We start from the raw sequence: 23482 nt of genomic DNA, 5'->3' as shown, positions 1-23482 counted from the left end.
AGCCCCATCCCTGTGAGCTCGTTCCCCGCCTAGAACACCCTCCTCCTGAGCTCCCGCTCCTCCTCCACTCCAAGATTCATTCCCGCCCTGCCCCTGCGCGCTAGGGTGGAGGTGGACGGAGGGTGGGGTTGTTTCCCGGGTCTGCTGGGCTCTGGCCTCTGGCCCGAGCCGCGACAAGACATTCAGCCGCCACGGAGATGATAACTCATCCTGGTCCCCGCCAGACACTCCCAGGAAGGTGCCAGTACCATCCGCACGGCCAGTCGGGGCCGGTTGGCCGCTGGCGCCCGTTCTCTTTAATGTCTCAAGAGCCAGGCCTGGTGCCGGAAGCCGGTACAGACCCAGGAGAGAATTTTGCCCCAAACGCGTCAGAGCGTGGTTACCCTGGCGACAGCGCGCCGCTGGAGCCAGCAGCGACGCTCCCGGCACGCCCCGCGCCACCCGGGCCGGAAGTGAGTGAGCACTTCCGGCCGCCATCCCCGCGGCCCTGACACCTGGGCGCTCTCCCTGTCCCGGCTTCTTGCTGCCATCATGAAGGATGTACCGGGCTTCTTACAGCAGAGCCAGAGCTCCGGGCCCGGCCAGGCAGCCGTGTGGCACCGTCTGGAGGAGCTCTACACGAAGAAGTGAGCACCGAAACGAGGGGCCAGGGCCTGTCCGAGACAGGCTGTGGGCGCTGGGACCCGAGGCGGGGAGGCCCGAGGAAGCGGGACGTGTGGGGAGAGTGGACGGGCTGTGCCAGGGAAGGTCGGTGCCGTCCTGAGGGTGGCGGCCTGGGACGAAGAGGGACGACAGCCCACCAGGACTAAGGGCCAGAGCTGTAGGGGTCTGGGATCCAGGGTTCACTGCTTTCCTGCCCTCGGCGCTGTGACTGGGGCTTCTGAACTCTCCCTTCTTCTGGTGTCACGACAGGGGTTCGGTGCTGGCCTGTGCTTTTGCTCTTGATTCAGTCACAAGCACACTTTCAGAGCCAGAGTGCCACCCTTGTGGGAAACAGCTCTTGGAGACTTGCATTTAGCCAAGCCATAGTGTGAGTGAATCTACAGTTAGTTTTCTTATGGTCTGAAACCAATGAGCCGAGGTTTTCCTTTGATTCTACAGCTGATCACACAGGGTGCAACCACTGCCGCTCTCCCATTGTTTCTACTTTCTATAATATTTCACCCTGGGCTTTGTGCCTCCAGAGATCTCAGAGTTTGAATTCCTTCAGAAACAGGGTGAGCTTCAGAACAATTTTCTGTTGCTAAGCACCAACCTCTATTTAGATGAGTAGAGTAAATCGTTAGTTTTGGCCTAGACCTTGCTCATAGGGAAACACATCTGCTGTAGGAACCTTCCTGATGGATATTTAGCATAGAATCTTTCACAGCATGTCTTGTTTGTTATTAATGGTGTTGGGCATTGAACTTAGGGTTTCACACATGCCAGGCAAGGGCTCTGCCACTGAGCCACATCCCAGCCCGTGCACAGCATGTTTTGATGCTGTTCAGTAGCCTGCTAATAGCAGTTTTTTGGAGAAAAGTATTAGTATTTGGCAAAAAATTGCTTTGTGGGTAGTATTTGTATTTATATATATTTATATTTTTTAGTTGTTGAACCTTTATTTTATTCATTTATTTATATGTGGTGCTGAGAATCAAACCCACTGCCTTACACATGCTGAGCAAGTGCTTTACCACTGAGCCACAACCCCAGCCCAAAGTACTTTTTATTTTTTAAAGCATTTTATCTGTACTGTTAAATATTGGCCTTTTTTTTTTTTTTTTTAAGAAATGTGTCAATGTCCTGCAAGTATATTATTAGCTTATTTCTTCCTTCATGTCCCATTCATGAATGAGGAAATTGAAACTTGGTTTCCTCAACTTCTTTGAGATACCCACCTAATGAATAAGAGAGACTAGATTTCAGTTTAGCTGTCTGATTCCAAAACTCTTGTTTCCAGTTGAACCTCCTGATTTTTTTGAAGTAGTCTAAACAGAAATTCTCTGTTTCATAGCTGGGAAACCTGTGTTTTAGAGTAAGTCAGCTCTATGTGACATAAACATTGAGTGAAAAGAACTGAGGTCTATTACCATCTGTACTAGCCTTCTTCTGTGCAGTCAGGACTGGTCAGCTTTGTTATCTGCTGGAACACTGAGGTTCCAGAGGTCTCTACTACCTTTTGGTTGATTATCTGAAGGGCCTTGTGTTTTCCAGGTTATGGCATCAGCTGACACTTCAGGTGCTTGATTTTGTGCAGGATCCATGCTTTGCCCAAGGAGATGGTCTCATTAAAGTAAGTGATTTGTGTCATATGAATATTATAAGAATATACTCAAGGACTTCTCACAATAATAGATGATAATGATAATGAACTGCACATATTCAGAAATAACTTTGTCTCCAGGAATGTTGTGAGGAGTTTCCATATTTATTCCTACTCTTCACATCAATGTTGAAAGACAAGTAGTATTCTTATCTCCTTTTCTTTTTTATTGTGGAAGCAGGCATAAGGGGTTAAGTAATTTTCCATAGGTCACAGCTAATAAGCCACAGAAGAGCATTCAGTTTCTAAAATTCTAAACCAGGGCTGGTGTAGCCCAATGCATGAAGTATGTGCTTTCCATCCCCAGCACCGCCAAACCAAAAAAAAAAAAAAAAGGAAGAAGCAGCAGCAGCAGGCACAATGACATACGCCTATAAACTCAGGAGGATAAGATCCTGAATTCAAGGCCAGCCTGGGCAACACAGCAAGACCCTGTCTCAAAAAGTAAATAAATTTCAAAAAATAAATAGAATTCTAGCGTAAAATACTGTCTTATAGTGTGCCCTGGTAAAAAAGAAATTTTTTAATTGCCGCTTTTGGAAAACTTTCTCAAAAATGGAAAATAAAAACCAGTTAGGGGACACAGTAGGAAACAGAAGAGAGATACTTCAGTAGGTCATTTTCTAGGTAACCCCTTTACTCCTCTCCCTCACCCGTGTCTGACTCTGCTTACACAGACATCTGTCCTGAGTAATGTAGAAGACAGGGCACCTTTTGTACATTAGTTGAGAATGGGTAGTTGGAGGGGGGACTGCACAATATCATGCTGCCTCAATAATAGAGCACTTTTAGAATTTTTTCAACAGGAGGAATAAAGAGGATACACACTATTCCTAGCCCTCTTCAGATTCCTAACAAATCCCCATGGGTGTGTTCACACATGAAGCCTCCTCTTTGAGGTCTTTCCTGACAGCTTACTCTTTGATGACTTTCTCTGATTTAGAGTTAGATATTGTTATATTATAGCTAGCTTATAATTATAGCTTATTTCTCCTGAATATGTTACTTTATAGTGCACATAGTAAAGGTTACCACCTACCTTATCATCATTTTTTTCTTTTTTTTTTAGTTGTAAGTGGACACAATGCCTTTATTTTTATTTATTTTTATGTGGTGCTGAGGATCGAACCCAGTGCCTCACCCGCCCCAGGCAAGCGCTCTACCATTGAGCCACAACCCCAGCCCCACTATCAATTTTTATACCTATCAATTTGACATTTTTCTACCCAAGGAATTTTCAGTTATCTGTGAGCCTGAAGATTTTGCTGAGCATTTCATCTTCTGAATCATGTGGAAAATGAAAAAAGAGCTGGGAGTGCTTGTACTTGTCTGTAATTCCAGCAGCTCCAGAGGCTGAAATAGGAGGATCATAAGTTTGAAGCCTGCCTTAGCAACTTAACTGAGACCCTATCTTCAAAATAAAAAGGACTAGGGATATAGCTTAGTGGTAAAGTGCACCTGCATTAAATCCCCAATCCAAAAAACAAGTCCTAAGACAGATCTCAATACTTGCACTCCATGATTTTACATTATAAAGACATATAGTTCATAATTATTGCTATGCTTTGCTTTCTTATCTTTTTTGTTATTTTTCTTTTTAGTTATGCATGACAGGTGGATGTATTTTGACATACGCATACATGGAGTATTACTTCCCACTTGAGTGGTTATACATGATTTGGAGTTAAACTGGTTGTGTTTTCATGTATGAACATAGGAAAGTTATATCCAATTCATTCTATTGAATTTCCCATTCCCATCCCTCTCCCGTTACTTTCTTATCTTTAAATCACTTTTACACACATGAGAAAGAATTTGTTCAACCTCAGGTAATGTGACATTCAGGTCAACAGACTTGTTTTCTTTTTTCATGGATAAAATAGTCCTCAAAAATTGTTCAGAACCAGCCCACATAATTGTAACATGAATGGTGTTCATGAATTTTTAGTCACCAGAAGAAATTTTGAGTTCCTGGACTTGGTAGACTTCTTTGTTTAAATAACTCCAAAAATTATTAGAGGTGTTAGAAAATTAAAACAGTGACAACTGGGCTTCAAGGAATGAAGAGGTGGATGTTTGGTGTGGAAGAGAACATTCCAGATAGGAACAAATTACACCGTGTTTCAAGACTACTTCTGAAGGACACAGAGTGGGAGGCACTGAAGACTGGCCTCTGTCCTAAATTTTTAATGTAAATGAGGACGATGTCTTTGAAATTGTTCCTGTAGTACACGGGTTACTTTGTTTAGCTGGATGTGTTCCAGATGTAAATATCTAACTGCCACAGGGACATTTCCATCTTTCTCCCTGCATATCCAACAGGAAGTTCAGGTTCTTCTTATCCAAACTGAAGCTTCCTTCTCCCTACTTGGCCCACACCGGGCATTCCCTTTTCCTGCTTCTCTGGTCACTAGCCCAGGGGACACTTCTCTGACCAGCTGACGTCTGATCAAGTCTGATTCAACTTACTGACAAACGTCTCTCAGACCCTTTATCCATCCTCACAGCTGTTGCTCCCCTCTCTGCCCTGAACTGGTGTCACTTGTCATCTTCCTTGCAGTCCTCTCTGTTCTCAGTCCTGCTTCCCTCCCTGGTTCAACCTTGCCTTTAGAACCGAGACCAATCCTCAGTGCCTCCCACTCTGTGTCCTTCAGAAGTACTCTTGAAACTCGGTGTAATTTGTTCCTATCTGGAATGTTCTCTGCCTCACCAAACATCCACCTCTGCAACTGCTCTTCATTCCTTGAAACCCAATTGTCACCATGTGGGAACAGCCTTTGGATCCTCACATTTGGCTGACCTTCTTATATGCCTTTTTCCATTTCTCTTAAACTCATGTTATTGTCATTGATTCATTCTCCACTATCCCAGGAGACCCCTGAAAGCTCAGGATTTACCTCATTCTGTGTCTGCAGGCCTAGCCAGGGTTTGAGGATGTAACCCAGTGTATGTGAGTGGCTACGAAATTTAGTAATGAGACATAACTAGCCTATAGCCTTTTAAAATCTGAAAGAACTCTGTTCTGTTGGATTAGTGGACATTCCAGGTGGACAGTTTTTTGTACTTGGAGTACCTTGGAGAAAGAATATAGGAATTGGTCTTTAGAACAGTGTCCTCATTTCCAAAGCCAGAAGGAAACCCTGGTGGTGGGTTTTGTTTTGTTTTGTTTTTAATAATACATTGGTAGTCATGTATATGAGCTTAAGTTCTAAGGTGGGTGTCCTGCCATCAGCAAACATGTACACAGCACTTATTCTGTGAGTAAGCACATGTGGTGAGCATTGTGGTTTGGAAACCCAAAACTTAATAAGAATGGTGTTTAGAGTCTGATTTTGCCCAATGAAAGACATCCTGTACTTACTCTCCACGATTGGTTCCACAGCTTTATGAAAACTTCATCAGTGAATTTGAACACAGGTAAACTCTTTTTGTCACTTTTTTACTTTGCAAATGAGTCCACTGATACTCCTGGACACTCAGAAATGGGGTATTTTATATTTTAGGGTGAACCCTTTGTCCCTGGTAGAAATAATTCTTCATGTGGTGAGACAAATGACTGGTAAGCCTTGCTTTATTTCATAATGGAGTAGATTCAAATGGTAAAGTTCCTTCAACTATAATTTAATTGAAGTATAATCGGATAGACATTATCAAGCCCTAAAGACTGTCCTGCCTAAATGTGTCTCAGCTGCTAGAAACATACTATTGATGAGTCTTCTGACTTAGTTCTTTTTCTTCTAGATCCTAATGTGGCTCTTACATTTCTGGAAAAGACTCGTGAGAAGGTGAATGTGGGATCTGAACAGTACTTTCTGGACTATTTGTGACTCACAGTTTGTGTCCATATTCTTAGAAAGCGTTTGTCTTCCAGCTTGTGGGTTGGGTTACTGCACAGGTAGGGCTCGCCGTGTGGTTGGTTAGCTGTCCTGGTTTTTGAGACTCCACTGTGCTTCAACATCTTCAGGTGAAAAGCAGCGATGAGGCAGTGATCCTGTGTAAAACAGCAATCGGAGCTTTGAAGTTAAACATTGGGGACCTGCAGGTCACCAAGGTGAGATTCTGTAAGAGATGTCTCTGACTTAAGAATGTCTACTTAAAAATGCTTTTGAGGTTACAGAAAAGTTGGGAAAGTAGCACCGAAAGCTCTCATGCCTTTGGCCCAATTCCCCACTGCTTTTTACTGCCTTTGCCTCATCTTTCTGTGAGTGCATGCATACTTTTTCCAAATCATTTACAAGTAAGTTGCTGATATGATGCTCCTACTCGTCATCAAAAGAGCACTCCCTGTGCCCCTATTTGTCCCTCTTCTCAGGACTCCCAGGGCCTCAGCTGGGTTCACTATGACCAACGGCAGCATCCCCGCCACTGCAGGTCACGTGCTGCTCCCCCATTCTCTCTCTGCCCCCTAGATTGTTGTTGAAGTCTCCTGTCTGGATTTATGCCTTTCTTATTTTCACTTTTATGCAATTTGGAGGACAAGTTTCAATAAGAGTGGCAGCAAAAACCACACATGTGGTTAGTCCACCTTATTTAACCAGAGCCTGGGTGTATTTTTTGTTTTGTTTTGGTAATGATAACATTAAAGAAAATTTAGCAATAATAATTAAAGTGTTCATGTTCTCATTGCTTCCCAGTCCTAGCCCATATGCATACTTGTTACACTTTGTTCTAAAGTACTTAAGACACACCAGAAGCTATAGAGAACTGTAAGGAATACTGTAATGGGCACTCTCCTGCCCCAGCCAGCTCAGGACTAAAGCAGCACACATGCTCCTCCCCAACCTGACACTTTCAGTCCTGCTACTTCATCCTCTCTTAGTGGGTAGATGAGTGTCACTGAGTCAGAGTTGAGTCACTGTGTTGATACGTGTAACCAGTTCATTTTTACTCGTATGTAGTGGTTCATTGTCTAAGAGTTTCACAACATACATATCTGGTCTCCTGTGAAGGGATTGGTTACTGATGGCTTATCAGCCATTCCATTCATGCCTTTACTTCTGTAAAATTGCCTCTGTCTTTTGTCCATTTTTCTATTGTGTTCTACCAACCAATTTGTAAGAGTTCTTTATATTTCCCTGGTCATAATTCCTGTGGGATTACGCATGCTATAATTGTCTTTTCCTAGTAATAAGTTGTCTTGGGGGTGTCATGGTAACTGAGACAGGAGAAAAGGCAAGTTCTGGGAAAAGTAGTAAGACCGTGTCTCAAGACATATAGGATTTGGGGGGGTAATTCAGTGGTAGAAGCACTTACCTAGGCCTGTGTTCAGTCCTCAGTACTACCAAAGAAAAATACACACATGCAATAAATATATACGAATATTTATATATCACCTATGTACTTTTTGCTGTGTTTTGTATAAATTGAAGGTTTACATTTCTCCATGTTTGCCTTGGTGGCTTGTGCTTTTCATTTTTATATGACATTAAAAATCTTTAAAGTCAGAGACAACTTTACTACTTGTGTGTAGGAAACAATTGAAGATGTTGAAGAAATGCTCAACAACCTGCCTGGTGTGACATCAGTTCACAGTCGTTTCTACGATCTCTCAAGTAAATACTATCAAACAATCGGAAACCATGCATCCTACTACAAAGATGCCCTGCGGTTTCTGGGCTGTGTCGATATCAAGGATCTGCCAGGTACGTGGCCTCTATGGTTCATGTCACACTGGAGCACGTTCTCGTGTAGCAGCTGTAAGATGGCAGGGAAGCTTGCCCACATGGATTCATCCCTTTGGGAAGAATAGGTGGAAAGATTTCTTTATGCTTTAGTTTCCACATCATATTTGCCTGCAGCATTTAATTCAGATGACAAGGCTGGTTCCTCCCAACCCCTGTGCTCCTCCTCCTCCTCCAAGTGTGTTGTTGTCCAAGTCAGAAATCTTATAGGAAGTACAGCAGTGTAAGTACTTCCTCATCCCCTACAGGATGACGACTGCCTCAACTCACTGACGCTGAGACCCTTGTTCTGAAATTGAATCTCAGATCCATGGGAATGAATTATAGTCGTTAAAGGGACTGAGTGTGGAAATAAGTAACCAGAGAATTTAGAAAGACAACTTTTACATAATTTAGATGTTTCCCACATTGTATAGAAACCACCACTTCTTAAATGCGTTGATGAAGTTTTGATTGTTGTATCTCAAAGTGTATTGAAGAAGCAACTAATGCAGTCAAGAGGTATAGGACTGGGCTGCATGGGGCAGCAAGCAAATGAATCATAGTTTGGAGGAGAGGGGCCGACTGACTGGGATGTGAGACAGTGGAGTGGCAGTGTGACTCCACAGCAGGCGAAGTGTTGGAGGAACTCATTACTTCAGGAGGTTGTACACACTGAAGAGCAAAGAGATGCATATATTTAGGGGAAAAGTAATAAATGAACATTCTTTCCACAAAACTTGTAATTGTGATCCCTGATGTAATCAGGTCAGTCCAGCACTTTAGAAGAAGCAACCATACGAATGCTTTGTGAGGTTACCATTACCAAGAATGGCTTCTTTACTTTTTGTTATATGTGCTTTTTAATGCCGAACTGGACTAGTGTTTGTTGACTTGGGTTTGTTGCCATAGTGTCTGAGCAGCAGGAGAGAGCCTTCACACTGGGACTTGCAGGACTTCTTGGAGAGGGGGTTTTTAACTTTGGAGAGCTCGTAAGTTGATCCAGGCACTGATTCCTTGGCATGGGTTGGGAAGGGGCGCAGGGAGGAACTGGCCTTCTACCACCTGTACTGTCTGTCCCCACAGCTCATGCACCCTGTGCTGGAGTCCCTGAGGAGCACAGACCGGCAGTGGCTGATCGACACTCTCTATGCCTTTAACAGTGGTGATGTAGACAGGTTCCAGACTCTGAAGACTGCCTGGGGCCAGCAGGTGGGTCCATAGGCTTCTGGCCCTGCTTGTCCTCTCACATGCCCACTGTCCAAGAGTGTTGGGCTAGCATCTTCCCCACACACTGCAGGCACCCAGGCGACCCTGGGCATGGAGGAACCGTGGCAGGCCTGGCCTCACACAGAACAAGGCGTCTCATGGGCAGTGACTGCACTAAGGAAAGGTAGAGGGTGTGTGGGGGAACAGAACACAATGCACTTTTCATCTCTGCTGAGTGGAGTGGGTGTCAGAACCCTCCCAGCAGAAGTGCTGTGCTCTTTGTGACCATGGGGTGGGTGGAAAGACATAGGAAGAACTGAGCACTTTGCTGACAGATTAAGTGTGAGCAGACAGGTGATGGAGTAGGAGGAGGTGTGGTGGTGGGGAGAAGAGCTCCAGGAGTGGGCATCTAGGTGGTAGGGATGGGCTCTGGGTGGTAGGGACTCTAATGTTAGACGCAGATATTACTAAAATGTTAACTGTCATGGGGATCATAGTTGTCTTGTTTTTGTACTTTTCTGAAACTTTAAATTTTCGCAAAGTTTACAACAACTTACACCAGTTGTATGCAATGGGGTAGGGTTGTTAAGGTGCTATGAAGAGGCAGAAGCGTCAGGCCTGGCTGTTCCTGGTGACACATCACTGTCTCAGCAAAAAATGTACCACTCAGAAAGGGAGCCATACCCAGGCATGGTGGGCTGAGGCAGGGGGATCACTTGAGCCCAGGTCTTTGAGACCAGCCTGGGCAACATAACAAGAACTTCTCTTTAAAAAAGTGAGGAGGGAGGAAGCTGGCTAGCCATAGCAATTTAGAAGAAGAAAAGATACTCAGAGGTGCACGCTCCCTATGCCTGTCCAGTTCCTGTGCCAGGGTGTGAGCTGCCACTCATGTGGTTTAAGCCACCTGTCCACTCTCCCTGGCTGGCTTCACCTTCGCTTCACCTCTGTGGAGAGCCCACACACTGCATGGGTCTTGCAGAAAGTGTTCTCGGTTCCTTGCAAGCCAGTCTTTCATTATAAATTGATCACTTGCTCTTTGATCTGTGTGAACTCCAAGACTCGGGGTTCTCCTCAGACTGCACTTGCACTGTGCTCATAAGCAGGCAGTGCTACCAGGGCTGCCCAGGATAGGTCCTTTGTCCTCTACTAGCAGTGCCTTGTGCCACGAGTCTTGAAAGGCCTTCTAGTGTTGTAACGTCAGTACATAACTCTTACAGATCACTTCTCTAGAGAAACAGCCTATCAGTCAGTCTTAGATTTCATAAGAAAGGGAGACTTCAGGTCACTTGACTGTTAATGAGCCTCAGCAGTCTGCAGTGTACATGTTTGGATCTTCCCCGCAGCTTTTTTCCATCCACCGTGTAGAAAGAAAAAAATTGAGAACCCAGGTAAGGTCACTTGGTGAGCACAGACATGAGAGTCAGCTCCTCTTTCTGTGCTTCACAGCCTGACTTAGCAGCCAATGAGGCACAGCTTCTGAGGAAGATCCAGCTCTTGTGCCTGATGGAGGTAAGTGGCACCAAAGCCACTGTTGTGCTTCAAGACCTCGGTCAGTGAGCAGTGAGTCTCCCATCTCCTGTGTGGTGTTTCTTCCTCATTGCCCCACTCCTCGTCTTCCCATAGCTGGGACAACCCCTCAGACAGGTCTCCCCTTCTGGGTAGTCTGAGCTGAAAGAGCTGCCCCTTCCTCCCGATGATATGGCACATCCTCTCGGGTCTAGTGCTTGTCTGTCCTTCCCCACCAGAACGTGAACTTCCTCAGGAGATGGAGGTTCTGTTTTTGGTTCCCCACAGTGTCCCCTGGTCTTGGGATACATGATGGCTTCAATTACCTGTTCAAGAAATAAGTAGTGGCTATTGTTGAAAATTCCTGCAAAGCTTATTTTCACCTTTAACCTTATTATTAAGCGCTGAAAGTTTGTTCCTAGTAGTAAGACATATGACACATTAAGAAAATTTTATTGTATGGGGTACTCAGAAGATGATCTGTGTTTTTAAAATGTATGTACCTATCAGATCCTATCAGATCTCAGCCCATTTTTGTTTGGAAAAACAATTTTAAGTAGTTAATCAGCTTTTTTTTTTTTTTTCAGATGACTTTCACACGACCTGCCAACCACAGACAGCTCACTTTTGAAGAAATTGCCAAAAATGCTAAAATCACAGTGAACGAGGTACAGTTCTTAGGCTTGGGGTATCACAGCAGCAGAGCTGCCACCTGTCAGAGCAGGGCACTGGGTATCTGACAGGAGCCCTCCCACACAGGTGGAGCTGCTGGTGATGAAGGCACTCTCGGTGGGGCTGGTGAGGGGCAGCATAGACGAGGTGGACAAGCGAGTGCACATGACCTGGGTGCAACCCCGCGTGCTGGATTTGCAGCAGGTGAAGCCACTGAGCCCCTGGTTTGCCTTTGTTGGGTTGGGTTATGTCTGTGCTGTCTTGGTTTTATGGGGACGGAAGTCACTTAGGAAGAAGGCGTCACGGTACACATGGTTTGGGGAATGGATTATTGCTGTGGGGACTGAAGCCTTTTCTTAGAACCCAGTTGATGCAAGCCTAGGGTCTGACTCTACACTTAGAAGCTTATTGTGACAACGGTGTTGGTTGTACTGATAAAGCCTTTTAATCTTAAAAAAGTCTTTTAATCTTAAAATTGGTGCTCTGATCAAACATGTTCCTGGTTTCATGATCTGAGCACAAATCCGTCTTATTCATATTTGCTGGAAGTTTAATCCTGTGGATTTCCTCTATTCTTGCCTGTTTTCTTTAATGCAAGTTTTTAAAATATTCTTGTGATAAGAATTGACCTGGGTGATCCCATTGCACACCCCCACCTCAGCTCTGATACCCTCAGTTCTGCCCCAAGAATGAGTTAGAGGTTAGACCTGCCCCATTTGGCCTGCGGGTCCTGCGTATCTTAATGCTCATGTGGCCCTGATTTGCCCTCAGATCAAGGGAATGAAGGACCGCCTGGAATTCTGGTGCACAGATGTGAAGAGCATGGAGATGCTAGTGGAGCACCAGGCCCATGACATCCTCACCTAGCACCCTGGTGCCCTGTGGCCCCACCTCACCTGGGAGGCACTTCTGTGGCCCTGAAGCTGGCAACAAAGATCTGCATTGAATTGGGGTGTGGATTTGGATCCTGTTGGGAATAGGGACTACTCACTGTAAAAATGGTGGACTGTCATTTATGGGAGCCCAGCCACAGGGGAAGGCTCTTAGGTGGGGGTGTCTTAACCTGCAGTGGGGTAGGGGTCTCCAGGCCTCAGGAGGGAGGGCAAAAGTGAGTGGGAAAGCTCTCAAGTCTGCAAACACCCCAAGGTGGGTCTCTGTCCCATCCACCCATGTGTGCATTTTTTCCAGTGCGTTCAGGATGTTTCTGTAATAAACGCCTTCACTTTACCCTGCTTATGCTTCTGTTCTTGGTCTTACCTTCCAGGACAAGCCTGAGCAGAAACTAGGGAGGGCTTGGTGGGGATGTGGTCTTGGCTCCCGTCCTGCCCCATACAGGGGACTGGGGCAGAGCCTTGCTCTTGGCTACCAAGCAAGTAAGTTCTCTTTATCATCGGGAGAGACACAAGGGTGTCCATTCCCTCCTCAAGCCCACTCAGGATTCCTCTCAGGCATAGGTTTCCACACCAGTGCCACCTTTCCTCACTGGTAGCCGGCCACTTCTGTACCCCAGCATGCCCCATTGTTGACATTGCTCCAGCTCCCAGACAGTCCAGTGTTGGGTGTCTGCAGGAGTCTCCCTGCAGTGCCCGGGCTGGACATGGGTACATAGAAGAGTCAGTGTGAACAGAAGGTAGAAGAAGGAGTTTAATGTGCTTTTCTAGGACTGCCCAGGTGGCCACAGGGTCTTCATGCTACAGAGCTCTTCTTGTAACTCTCCAGATGGGACAAAACCCAGCCTGCTGGAACCAGGAAGCTCACAAACATGGTCGAGATCCCCACAGCCTGCTCCTGGTGGAGGAAAGCACATGAGCCCATGAGGCCTGGTCACTGAAGGAGACTATCTGCCTGCCACTGCCCCGCCCCATTCCACTCCCTCTGACTTGGGCCAACTGGGTTTCTCCCACATGCCTTCAGGCTGTTCATGTGTACCCTGTACTGACATCTGCTGTTGTCCCTGAGGGCAGCCTTGAAGACCAGGAGGAAAGCCCTGGGCTCTGGGCCCAAGACCCTGGCTGCTCTCCACAGAAGGACAGCAGTACACACTCCCCTCCAATACCTGTGGCCCCACATGCAGGGTGCCGTGCTGTATGGAATGGCAGAAACAACTGAGATTTAAACTGCTTGTAAATAAGTACAGGCCTTTCCATGAAGCATAATTCCGTTCAGAAGCCTGGTGGGGAGGTCAGCTTCCACCGGCTGCACCTGTGTGTCTGTGCATGCCTGTGCCCCATTTGTGCAGAGGGACCCCACCTGGAGCCACGCCTTCTCACTGGCTGAACTTAAGAGAGCCCCGACCAAATTTCACTTTCAGTTCCCCCCTGAAAAAGCCAGGGTCGGGCCTCCCACCCCTCTATCTTTCTAAAGCTAGATTGAGGGCGGGGTTAGAGTCCCTCCTGTTGACTCTCACCCCCGGACGCTTAAAGGCATATGCAGCCTGGACTCAGGTCTTAGCTACATGACCTTGAGCAAGTGACCCTGTAAACCTTGATTTGTTTATTCTTAAAACACTGCTCCGGAGTCAAAAGTGTTAACGTACATTTTGGCTTTCACCTGTACTCTCCTTGACCGTCAGCATCCCAGCTCTTCCCCTTTCACAGACAGCAAGGTCCGCACAGCATTGAGTGTCCTCTGACCACTGGCCTTTGCCAAAAAGTGAGAGGCCTGAGAAAGGGAGCCTGGCCCACCACTGAACTCGGCAGCCACTTTGGGAGGCTGTCCTGCAGGAAATGGCTTTAGGACCCCTTTCCTGGCATTCAAGACAATTGTCTTGACAGAAGCACTGACATCCAGCACCATGGTCGCCTCCCCATTAATAGCCTGGACTTGTGTTTTTGCCCCCAAACCTAGGAAATGGGCCAAGTCCTCAGAATGACCTACTGCTGTCTTAGAGGTCACTTACCATAGGAGAGGTAGGTGTTCTGGCCGGCTTGGCAGAGATGTGGGCCTTGGGAACTGCCCAGCATCTGAGGGGGGCTTGGAGCAGCTGTGTGATAGGGGGCAACCTCAGCATGGTTCTGGGGCCGAGTTCCTTCCCAAGTCAGCTAGGTGTCCCGAGGGCTGAACGTCCTCTGCTCACTTGGTGTCAGGTCTTTTTATAGCTGGAAGGAACTGCAGCTGTCCCCTCCTGTCACAGGGCTTGGCAGAGAGTAGGACTGGGAGAGGCCTGGCCTGGTGTGCTGTCCCTGCATGACACCAAAAGGCTGTGAGCCCTTAACAGTGTGGATAGATGTAGACCTTTCTAGAGAGAACTGTCACTTATTTGAGGAAAAGGAGGACCTCAGTGATAGAGAAGGTCCAGAGGAGTCAGGCTTAAGAATGCAAGAAGGAGAAACTGATGGCTAAAGGTGAATCTTAGCTCTTAGGGTGCCAGCCCCTCAGTACCATGCAGAGTTTCTGTAAAATTCTCCAACCTGTGGATTCCTCATGCGGCCCAGCCTCCCCTTCTTATATTCCAGGAGAGCAGGCACTGACCGCACAGCAGAGGAACAGGGTGAGGAGTAGACACTTTCTGAGTGCCAGCTATGGGCCGGGACACTGTCTGACCCCAGACTGCTGTGCCCAGTTAAGGCACCCAGGGCTGAACATGCTGGGCTGTCCAGTGCCAGTGCACAGGCCACTGAGCAGGCTACATAGCTTCCCAGGCTTGCTCCTTGCTTCTGCAGATAGTGGTTGTCCATTCCTTTGCACTGCAAACAGTATCGGTATACCACTGATACAGTCTCTGTCAGTGCTAACCCCACTGCTGCCCTGGGGGCCTGTCTACACTGCCTCCCCACAATTACCATGAAATGCAAGTTCAGTTCCCCAGCATAGTTCTTGGCTGCTGGTTTCCCTCCCTCCTCCAGCCCCTGCCCGACCTCCAGTGGCACCACGCTTCTCTCAGTCTCTCTATCCACCTCTCCAACCTCACCTGGCCATAGTCCAGATAGCCTGCTCCTCATTAATCATGATGTCTGGAATCTGTTAGTACGTGCTCAAACCCCACTTTATGGTCCCATTTCTAAGGCCCTGCAGGGCACTCTCTCCTCCCTCACCCACTTCAACTGTGCAGACAAAATGTCTAAGCAGCAGCCTCAGTGCCCCCTGGAGCTTACACTCCAGGTCCTGCCTACCAGCAGCACCACAGCCCAGGGTACTGGTTCCTCACCCTCCCCAAGTCCCACTTCAAACATTTCTTCCACCCCAGCTCCTCCCCCAGCACCATGTCTTGTCACTGCCTCTGCTCCACATCCCCCAACGGGCTCCACTGCCATTTCCCACACAGCACACTTCCATCCCCATACTGGTGCGTCGTGTTCTCATGTGTCTCAACAGATCATGAGACTTGGTTCAGATGACATCTCCTCAGATAACATCTTGCTCACTGTCTGCTTCCTACCTAGAGCAGAAGCCCTGTGAGGCTGTGTGTCCACCACTGAATGTTTGGGGCCCAGAGCAGCAGAATATGGCTTAGCTGAGTTTTCAGTCAGTGTGGGACAGTTGGGGCATCGGGATAGATGGATAAGGGGATAGATGGAGTGGGTTGGTGGGTAAGTGGATAGACGGGTGGGTGGGCAGATAGATGGATGGATGAGTGAAATGTGTGAATTGTGGATGGATGAGTGAATGTGTAGATGGATGGATGGATGAATGTGTGGATGGATAGAAGGATTAGTGGATGGGTGGACAATTGGAAAAGTTGATATAAGGATGTGTGATGTTTCCATCATGAGCCAGGCACTGTGCTAGATTCAGGAGATGCGAAGCTTGAGTCAGGCATGAGAGAACGTGAAGGGAAGATGCTCCACCATCAATGGTGCAGGATATTGTCATGATGGTAATAAAGGCCACATCCCAGAGGGTGTGGGAGACCAACCTTACACGTGACTGGGTCACACTCCCCGGCTGGGTGCTGAGGCGCTCAGTCACAGAAATGTGGTCGGTGTCTCGTGCATGGGTGTATCTTGCTACAGCCCCATGGGTGAAGCTACACTCACCTGTTCCTTTGTAATCTAACCCCTTGCCCTGGTTAGGATAGAATCTTCCATGGAAGGGCCTTGTATGTGTTCCCTCCTCTTACTGTGCCCTTGGGTGTGGCCTACCCAGGTGTCAGTCAACCTGCTGACAGTGGACATCATGAAGATAGACTCAGCCCCCTGAACCTGACCCCTGGCCTCTTTTGAATAGCTTCTCCTCAATAAAAGGGGTCAGCGCGTGCTCTCGCTCTCTCTCTGCGGACCCTTAGGTCAGAGGAGCCGTCACAGTTACCCCAAAGAAAAAGGTATTGTGTCTCTTGTGTGGTTGTTTCATGCAGCCCAGTCAGCCCAGTTTAACTGGGGTGACCTCTGAGCCCTTTAGTCGCGAGAACAGAAACCCGGCAAGAGGGTACTCTGGTTGTTTCCAGACCAGATTAGGGGACATCAGCCTCATCCATGGCCATCACCAGCTCCCCCAGACTTGGGCATGGTAACTACCCTTCCTGAAGACAGTCATGCCCTTGTCAGTTTATTTAGAATGATGGTGACAGGGAGCATTATTTTTGCTCCTCCCCAGAAATCACATCGCACTCTAAATGTGGGGCTCCTTCCAAGGCTCTCCTCCTGCCTCCCAGGACCCAAGCCAGATAGTCTTCCTGGGACTTTGCTTCTCAGGAAGGGACTAGTCCCTGGAGGCCAAGAAGGGAGAGTGTCCTGAATGTTATCTCTGGTAGCACTGGGCTTCTGATGCCAGCCTCAGGTCGTAGAGGGCTGTGCCCCTCCTCTGTGATAATCCCTTCCTCGTGAACCTTTAATTATAGTCTTGGGGTCCAGCTAAGGATAAGGCTCAGTACCTGAGCATTTGTGCAGAGGATCATTCTCCCAGCAGAGGTGTTTCTTCTTTCACAGATAAGGACTGCCTCTGGGGGTAGGGGTGGAGTTCCATTTCTGCCCTCCTGGACCTCAGCTGGGTTGGGTGTGGGCAGTGGAGATGCTCACTGCACCCCGGGGCATCGTCAGCCCAGCCTTGTGTGGGTGAGGCCCCAGTGAGGGCCAGGCCAAGGGGCAGTGCAAGGAGAAGATGCTGCCAGGAGGGCTTCACAGGAAACTCCAGCCCCTTATCAGGCCTCCTGACCTCTATGAACTTCCAGAACTTTCCAGGCACTACCTGGCAGGCCTTCCTCACTCCTCTAGTCACTCAGCTCCTGGACCTTAGACCTATAGCTGTGAGCACTGGGCCTCACCCTAACCTGCTTTTAGAGCCCAATTTGAGCCACTTGTGCTAACCAAACACCCAGACCCCTGCTGCCCTCTGCTCAGGGCTGCCACAGATGGGGATCATGTCGCAGCTTCTCCCTCCTTCACCCCAAGACCTGGACCCCCTCCTTTCCCAGGCCTACCTTTTACTTGAAGGAAAACAATGTGTCCAGGAGAAGGGGAAGTCAGCCAAGTAGGCTACAGGCTGAGGATGAAGGTCCCGTGTAGCAGCCAGGGAAGCTGAGGTGGGGAGAAGGCACATAGCCGACCAGGCCCATCCAGCTCGTCCTGGGGTTCTCAAGGTGTCTGCTGGGCAGAGTGGCCCTGCTGCTGGGATCTGTTTCCCCTCCTTCATCCAGGCACACTCAGCAGGTACCTGTGGAACCTGCCCTGGACATGCCCCTGGTGCAGAGGGGACCACCACCTTGCACATGTTCCCTGGCAAAACTGTGAGGCCCCCTCAACCTGCAGAAAACCCTGGGAGATCTGAGTGGACATCATGGGCACAGGGCACCACCCTGTGTCCAAACTTGGAACCACAAAGCAGCTGGAGAAAGCTGCTGCAGAAGGTGGGGGCGTGGCCCTTGGTGGGGGCATGGCCCTTGGTGGGGGTGTGGCCCTTGCAGCAGGGGCCCCAGAAAGGATGCGCATGCACTGAGCACTTGCAGGGTCTCCTTTATATACTCACAGACATTCTCACTCATGCATACCCATCCTCTCACACACGCACATGCACATGCACATACGCACATACTCACGCTCACACTCTGCTGGTTTGCTTCTCTGAAAACTCCTGACACAGTAGGCAAAACCCAGCCATCAAAGAAGACAAGCTCTTCTGACTTTTCACCTTTGCAATAGAAATAACATCTACTATGCTTCCTCTTCACTGGATGTCTATCTTCAACAGAATGCCGGTTCTCAGAGTGTGGTCACTGGAGCAGCACAGGGAAACGCTTTTCTTTTCTTTTCTGCCACGCCCCCACCTTCTGCTGCAGCTTTCTCCAGCTGCTTTGTGGTTCCAAGTTTGGACACAGGGTGGTGCCCTGTGCCCATGATGTCCACTCAGATCTCCCAGGGTTTTCTGCAGGTTGAGGGGGCCTCACAGTTTTGCCAGGGAACATGTGCAGGGTGGTGGTCCCCTCTGCACCAGGGGCATGTCCAGGGCAGGTTCCACAGGTACCTGCTGAGTGTGCCTGGATGAAGGAGGGGAAACAGATCCCAGCAGCAGGGCCACTCTGCCCAGCAGACACCTTGAGAACCCCAGGACGAGCTGGATGGGCCTGGTCGGCTATGTGCCTTCTCCCCACCTCAGAGTTCTTTTCTCTGACATCTGCTATGTTAGGTGATGCCTACTGTGACCCAGACATATCTCTGTGATCAAAGGCACATTCCCTGGTGTCTACCAGAGAACCCAGGCCCACCACCGCTCCTGGTATGCTGTGTGACAAGGCATCACAGACTCAGCAGCCAGGAGCAGCACATTCATTATCCCAGTGTTTCTGCTGGTCAGAGTCTTGGTACCCACCAGCTGGGTCCCATGCTCCGGTTTCACCAGCTGACTGCAAGGCATTGGTCGGGCCACACTTCCCTTCAGGCTCAGGTCCTCTTCCAAGGTCTGCCTGATGGAAGAATCTCTAGGGTTGAAAGACTGAGGTGCTATGGCTGCTGTTGGTGGGACTCTCCTGCTCCTGGGGGCCACCCAGAAAATTGCCCCATGGTCCTGTCAGAGAGGCTTCACATACTATTGGCTAACTCAAGACAAGCAAGAGAGTCTCCATTCTGCCTCAAACTCTCTGGGTTTTTCAAAAACATTTTCTTTTCCTTCAGAAAAGTTGTGAAGACAGGACAGTGTTTCCACACAGCCCACCCTGTGCCCTTCTGGAACTGTGCTCTTGGGAGGGAATTGCTGTGCAGGTGAGAGGGAATAGCTCTCACCCGAGGTGCAGATCTGTGTGGTGCCTCCTTGCAGGGATGTCTGCACGGTTCATGTGGGTTCCTGTGCAAGGAGACGGTATGTCTCCCTCATTATCATTATTTATTCATTCATTTGTGTTGCATGGACTCTTGGCACTTATTTCATACTTAATTGGGCTATAATCAGCTCGGCCTTATTTTGTTGCTCAAATTGTCCTGGCTCTGGGTGTTGGAAGCTCTTCCTTTCAGATCTGCACCCCTTGGTGTATCCTCATATCTGTAGAGTGTTTTTAACTTGCTTATTTTGAACTCTTTCTTACTTTCTGGCATATAAAACACTCCAAACTTGCCTTATATATTTCCTGCCCCAGACCTGATCCCTCTTATTGGTGAAAGTACAAGAAACACAAATCTGGACACTAGGTGGGTAAAGAAATTGTGCGCCTGACAGCTTCACAGAGTAAAATGTTGCTGAGGACAGGGAATCCTAGGATGGAATGCAACACAATGAAAGGATCTGACAGAGTTACACGTGTATGAGACCATCTCACTGAAGGGACAGCAGTGATCTGGGACCACTCAGTCTCTGCAGCTAAGTGACTTGGGAAATGGTGTAGTCCGAGTGACCAAAGGCGACCTTTGGTGAAGTGGTTTCCTGGAGCAGTGTGTGTGTGTCTATGTACCTACCTGCCTACCTGCCTATCATACATCTGTTTATCATCTATCGATAGCATCTCTCTATTGTTTATCTATCCATTCATCTATTACCTATTCATCATCTGTTCTCTATTTTTGTATTTTTCCGTCATCTATCAGCCTACCATCAACCATCTATCTTCCTATCACCTGTCTCTGTAATGTCTACCTGTCGTATTCATCATCTATCATTTATCTACCATGCAAATTCGTAGCAGAAAGATAACTAGTGGGAAATGTGAATGAGTGGCAGAGACTGCCACTGTCTTCCTAGGCACACGGCTGGGCTCATTCCACGCTCTCCTACTGTCAGGTTAGCTGTCTGACTGTGACTGAAGTGAAGTGGGTGACTTCCTTCTGCCACATCAACCTTCGCACTCGACAGTAGAGTGGGAGGAGCAGTGCCTTTGTCATAGACAGGAAGCCAGTCGAGTGACCTGTAGCAGAGCCCTGCCACAGGCATCTATAGGGAAGTGAACAGGAGGAGATCTACTATGTACTCCAGAGTAAAAAGACATCAAACACTGGTTATTAAGTGGGCAAAGCATGTTCAAGCACAGAAGCAGGTCACAGTCAGGTGGGCTACACAGAGGGCTGGCCTTAGCAAGGCAGTTCACTGCATCTTCTGCAAGGCTTCTGGCACCTGTCGCCATCTTGAGAAGGGTCATTCTGTCTGAGTCCACACTGCTGGGGGCCAGAAGGCCCTGCCTGTTTTCACTCTGGGCCACAGAGGACATGCCACTGCCTACCTAAGTGGGTGGCTGCCTCACAGGACGGTTTAGCCTCGAGGAGTTACTGATGGGAGCTGTGGAAGCTCTGTGCTGTGGGGAACAGGGCTGCGCTGTGGAGGAGAGCAGAAGCGCTGCCCTCGGTTGGCAAACAGGATCTGCCCCTGAGGCTGGGTGTGGCCACATGCGTCAGGTCTGGCTGGGTGCTAGGATCGAGGAAACCAGTCCAGGACGACAGATCCCAGCACCCCCTCCAAGTAAAGAACTCTGTGGTTCCCTTGCTCCCCAGATGTGGCTGGGGACCTTTTCAGTGGCAGCTTTCACCCACCCCAGGGCACAGCCTGAAAAGCTCCAGAGGGACCTATGCCTGGCACCACCAGGCCCCATGCCAGCTCACTCCTCCGACCTCTCCACCTGCAGGTGCTCCCTGCACACCTGCAGCACCAGTGCCGAAGGGTGGGGTACAAACTCCCAGCAACCGCCAGAGACCAGAGAGGAGCTTTGCTCAGTGCAGAAGCTGGGGGTGGGGGAGGAAGAGTCTTAGTTTTGTTTTTTTCTTTATTTTGTTCTGTTGAGGTTTTTTTAATTATACTATTTTTATCCTTTTTCATTATCTTTTTTACATTTATTTTATTTTTGATTTACTTTTTTCCCCTTTTGTTGTGGTTGTGGTTTTGATTCCGTGTTCTAGTGGGTTTTTTGTTTTGTTAGTATGAGAAAGAAACCAGGGGTGCTCTGCCACTGAGCTACACCCTGGGTCTTGCTGGTCTTTAACTTGAAATCCTCCTCCCTCGGTGAAAGGCCAAGATTTGCACACACACAGCAGTGACAAAGATGAAGCAGTTTATTGCAAACGGCTGCTAGCTTAGATAGAAAGTGAGAGTCAGTTATCTTAAACCAGGAAGCTCCCGGGACCAATCATCTTAAAGGTCAGGTCATCACCTCTGGTGCACACGTCCGCCCTGCATAAGATTCATGGGGGGCATGAACTGTCCACGAGTACAGAAGACGGGGAGGGCCCATTAGAAGGTTTTCAAAACAACTTGTTATCCGCCCACTGGCATCTTGCCCACCGCCATGTTTGAAAGGCCCGGGGAGTTCTCAGGGAGACTCCCAACACTCGGCCTCCCAAGATTCTGGGATCATAGATGTGCACCACCACACTCAACTTGTATTTGTTTTTGTTTGTGGGGTTTTAAAATTTTTTTGCTTATTTCACTGTGCTGGGGACCAAGCCCAGGGCCTCATGCACACTGGGTGGGTGTTCTGCTTCTGACCTTGTCTGCAGCTCCGCTGAGAGTAACTGTGCCCAGATCCAGCCATGGCCCAGTGCCACTTGAACCTTGGCAGACACTTACTAGGGGGACAAAATCTCCCAGCCATCAACTCATGCCCTAGGTGGGCACAGCTAGAGGCAGGGGCTGAGGTCCTGGGCTGCAGTCAGGTGGGCTACACAGAGGGCTGGCCTTAGCAAGGCAGTTCACTGCGACCCCTGCAAGGCTTCTGGCACCTGTCGCCATCTTGAGAAGAGTCATTCTGTCTGAGTCCACACTGCTGGGGGCCAGAAGCCCTGCCTGCTTTCACTCTGGGCCACGGAGGACATGCCACTGCCCGCCTCAGTGGATGGCTGAAAGGAATGACAACTTTTGCTAACATCACACTACACAAGTATGCTACATTGGTTACTCACACCTGTTCAATCACTCATTTCTGACAAGACTGGATATGAGGGTCACAGAGGAGGCTGTGATTCCCAGCCTCCATGTCTCCCCCCAAATCTGCACCAGTATCTAGTTAAAATATAAGAGCTTAAGCCCTTTGCCACAACTGGACAATAAGCATCAGAATTGCTTTTAAGTAACAGACCCAAAGTCAACACAGCCCCTGGAAATCCCATTACCTGGTAGAGACCACTACTCACATTGTAGGAACAACCACAGAGGGTGAACTCTTCACATTATGCCATCTATACTACACCTGCCTGAATTAACAGTGACCCAACTCATGACATCTGCAGAAGCAGTGGGTCTCTCAAAATCCAATATGGTATACACTGTGTCCAAATCCACAAATCATGGTCAGAGAAGCCATAAGGAGATTACACTGCAGTGTCTAGCTGGAAATAAGTTCAATATTACACAACAAAACTAACCCAGGATATGTAGTCAGGAGAAAGGCACTTACCAAGAAGGCCATCACATACAGGCAGAAAAGAATTCCTCCTAACAGATGCACAAATATCAACAGAGAAACACAAGAAACAAGAAAAACAAAGGTCATATGATACTATATGATGATCATAACTTGCCAGCAACAGATTCTAAAGGCATCAAAGTGGATGGAAAGCCTGATAAAGAACTCAAAACAATGATTTTTAAAAAGCTCAATGAAACCCAAGAGAATACAGATAAACAGTTGAATGAAAGATGATGCAAGATATGAAAGAGAAATTCAGCAAAAAGACAGAGGTAATAAAAAAGAACCAAACCGAAATCTTAGAAATGAAAAGTTTAATAGGTCAGATTTAAAAATTCAGTTGAAATCCTCAACAATATTCTAGAATAAGTGGAAGAAAGA

At 48.1% G+C, this 23482-nt stretch overlaps 2 protein-coding genes across 2 annotated transcripts; one reads left to right on the top strand and one right to left on the bottom strand.

Annotated features, from left to right (window-relative positions):
• Positions 1-354: 354 nt before the first annotated feature.
• Psmd13 (proteasome 26S subunit, non-ATPase 13) lies at positions 355-12579 on the top strand. Its single transcript, XM_015503417.2, has 13 exons — positions 355-626; positions 2197-2275; positions 5688-5722; positions 5809-5864; positions 6047-6090; positions 6270-6356; positions 7776-7947; positions 8878-8957; positions 9052-9177; positions 10621-10683; positions 11268-11348; positions 11440-11556; positions 12124-12579. Exons 1-13 carry the CDS (start codon positions 532-534, stop codon positions 12217-12219), a joined length of 1131 nt encoding a protein of 376 aa, XP_015358903.1. The 5' UTR covers positions 355-531; the 3' UTR covers positions 12220-12579.
• A 404-nt stretch (positions 12580-12983) lies between these two features.
• On the bottom strand, positions 12984-14458 carry LOC107157121 (cytochrome c oxidase subunit 8B, mitochondrial-like). The gene is made up of 2 exons (XM_015503418.2): positions 14252-14458; positions 12984-13140 (listed from the first exon to the last, which is right to left on the bottom strand). Exons 1-2 carry the CDS (start codon positions 14360-14362, stop codon positions 13039-13041), a joined length of 213 nt encoding a protein of 70 aa, XP_015358904.1. The 5' UTR covers positions 14363-14458; the 3' UTR covers positions 12984-13038.
• Between the last annotated feature and the right edge of the window lie 9024 nt (positions 14459-23482).

This window comes from Marmota marmota, unplaced genomic scaffold, assembly GCF_001458135.2.
Source record: "Marmota marmota marmota unplaced genomic scaffold, marMar, whole genome shotgun sequence".
Lineage (NCBI taxonomy): Eukaryota > Metazoa > Chordata > Mammalia > Rodentia > Sciuridae > Marmota > Marmota marmota.
This window is presented reverse-complemented; position numbering and strand designations above follow the sequence as displayed.

Excerpts from the sequence above, each read along its gene's own strand:
- LOC107157121 (XM_015503418.2), bottom strand. The coding sequence starts at position 14,362 with ATGCTGAGGTTGCCCCCTATCACACAGCTGCTCCAAGCCCCCCTCAGA. Across the intron at positions 13,141-14,251 it reads GAACACCTACCTCTCCTATG|GAGCAGGCTGTGGGGATCTC; the intron begins GTAAGTGACCTC and ends TTCCTCCACCAG.
- Psmd13 (XM_015503417.2), top strand. The coding sequence starts at position 532 with ATGAAGGATGTACCGGGCTTCTTACAGCAGAGCCAGAGCTCCGGGCCC. Across the intron at positions 5,723-5,808 it reads ATCAGTGAATTTGAACACAG|GGTGAACCCTTTGTCCCTGG; the intron begins GTAAACTCTTTT and ends TTTATATTTTAG. Across the intron at positions 11,557-12,123 it reads GCGTGCTGGATTTGCAGCAG|ATCAAGGGAATGAAGGACCG; the intron begins GTGAAGCCACTG and ends ATTTGCCCTCAG.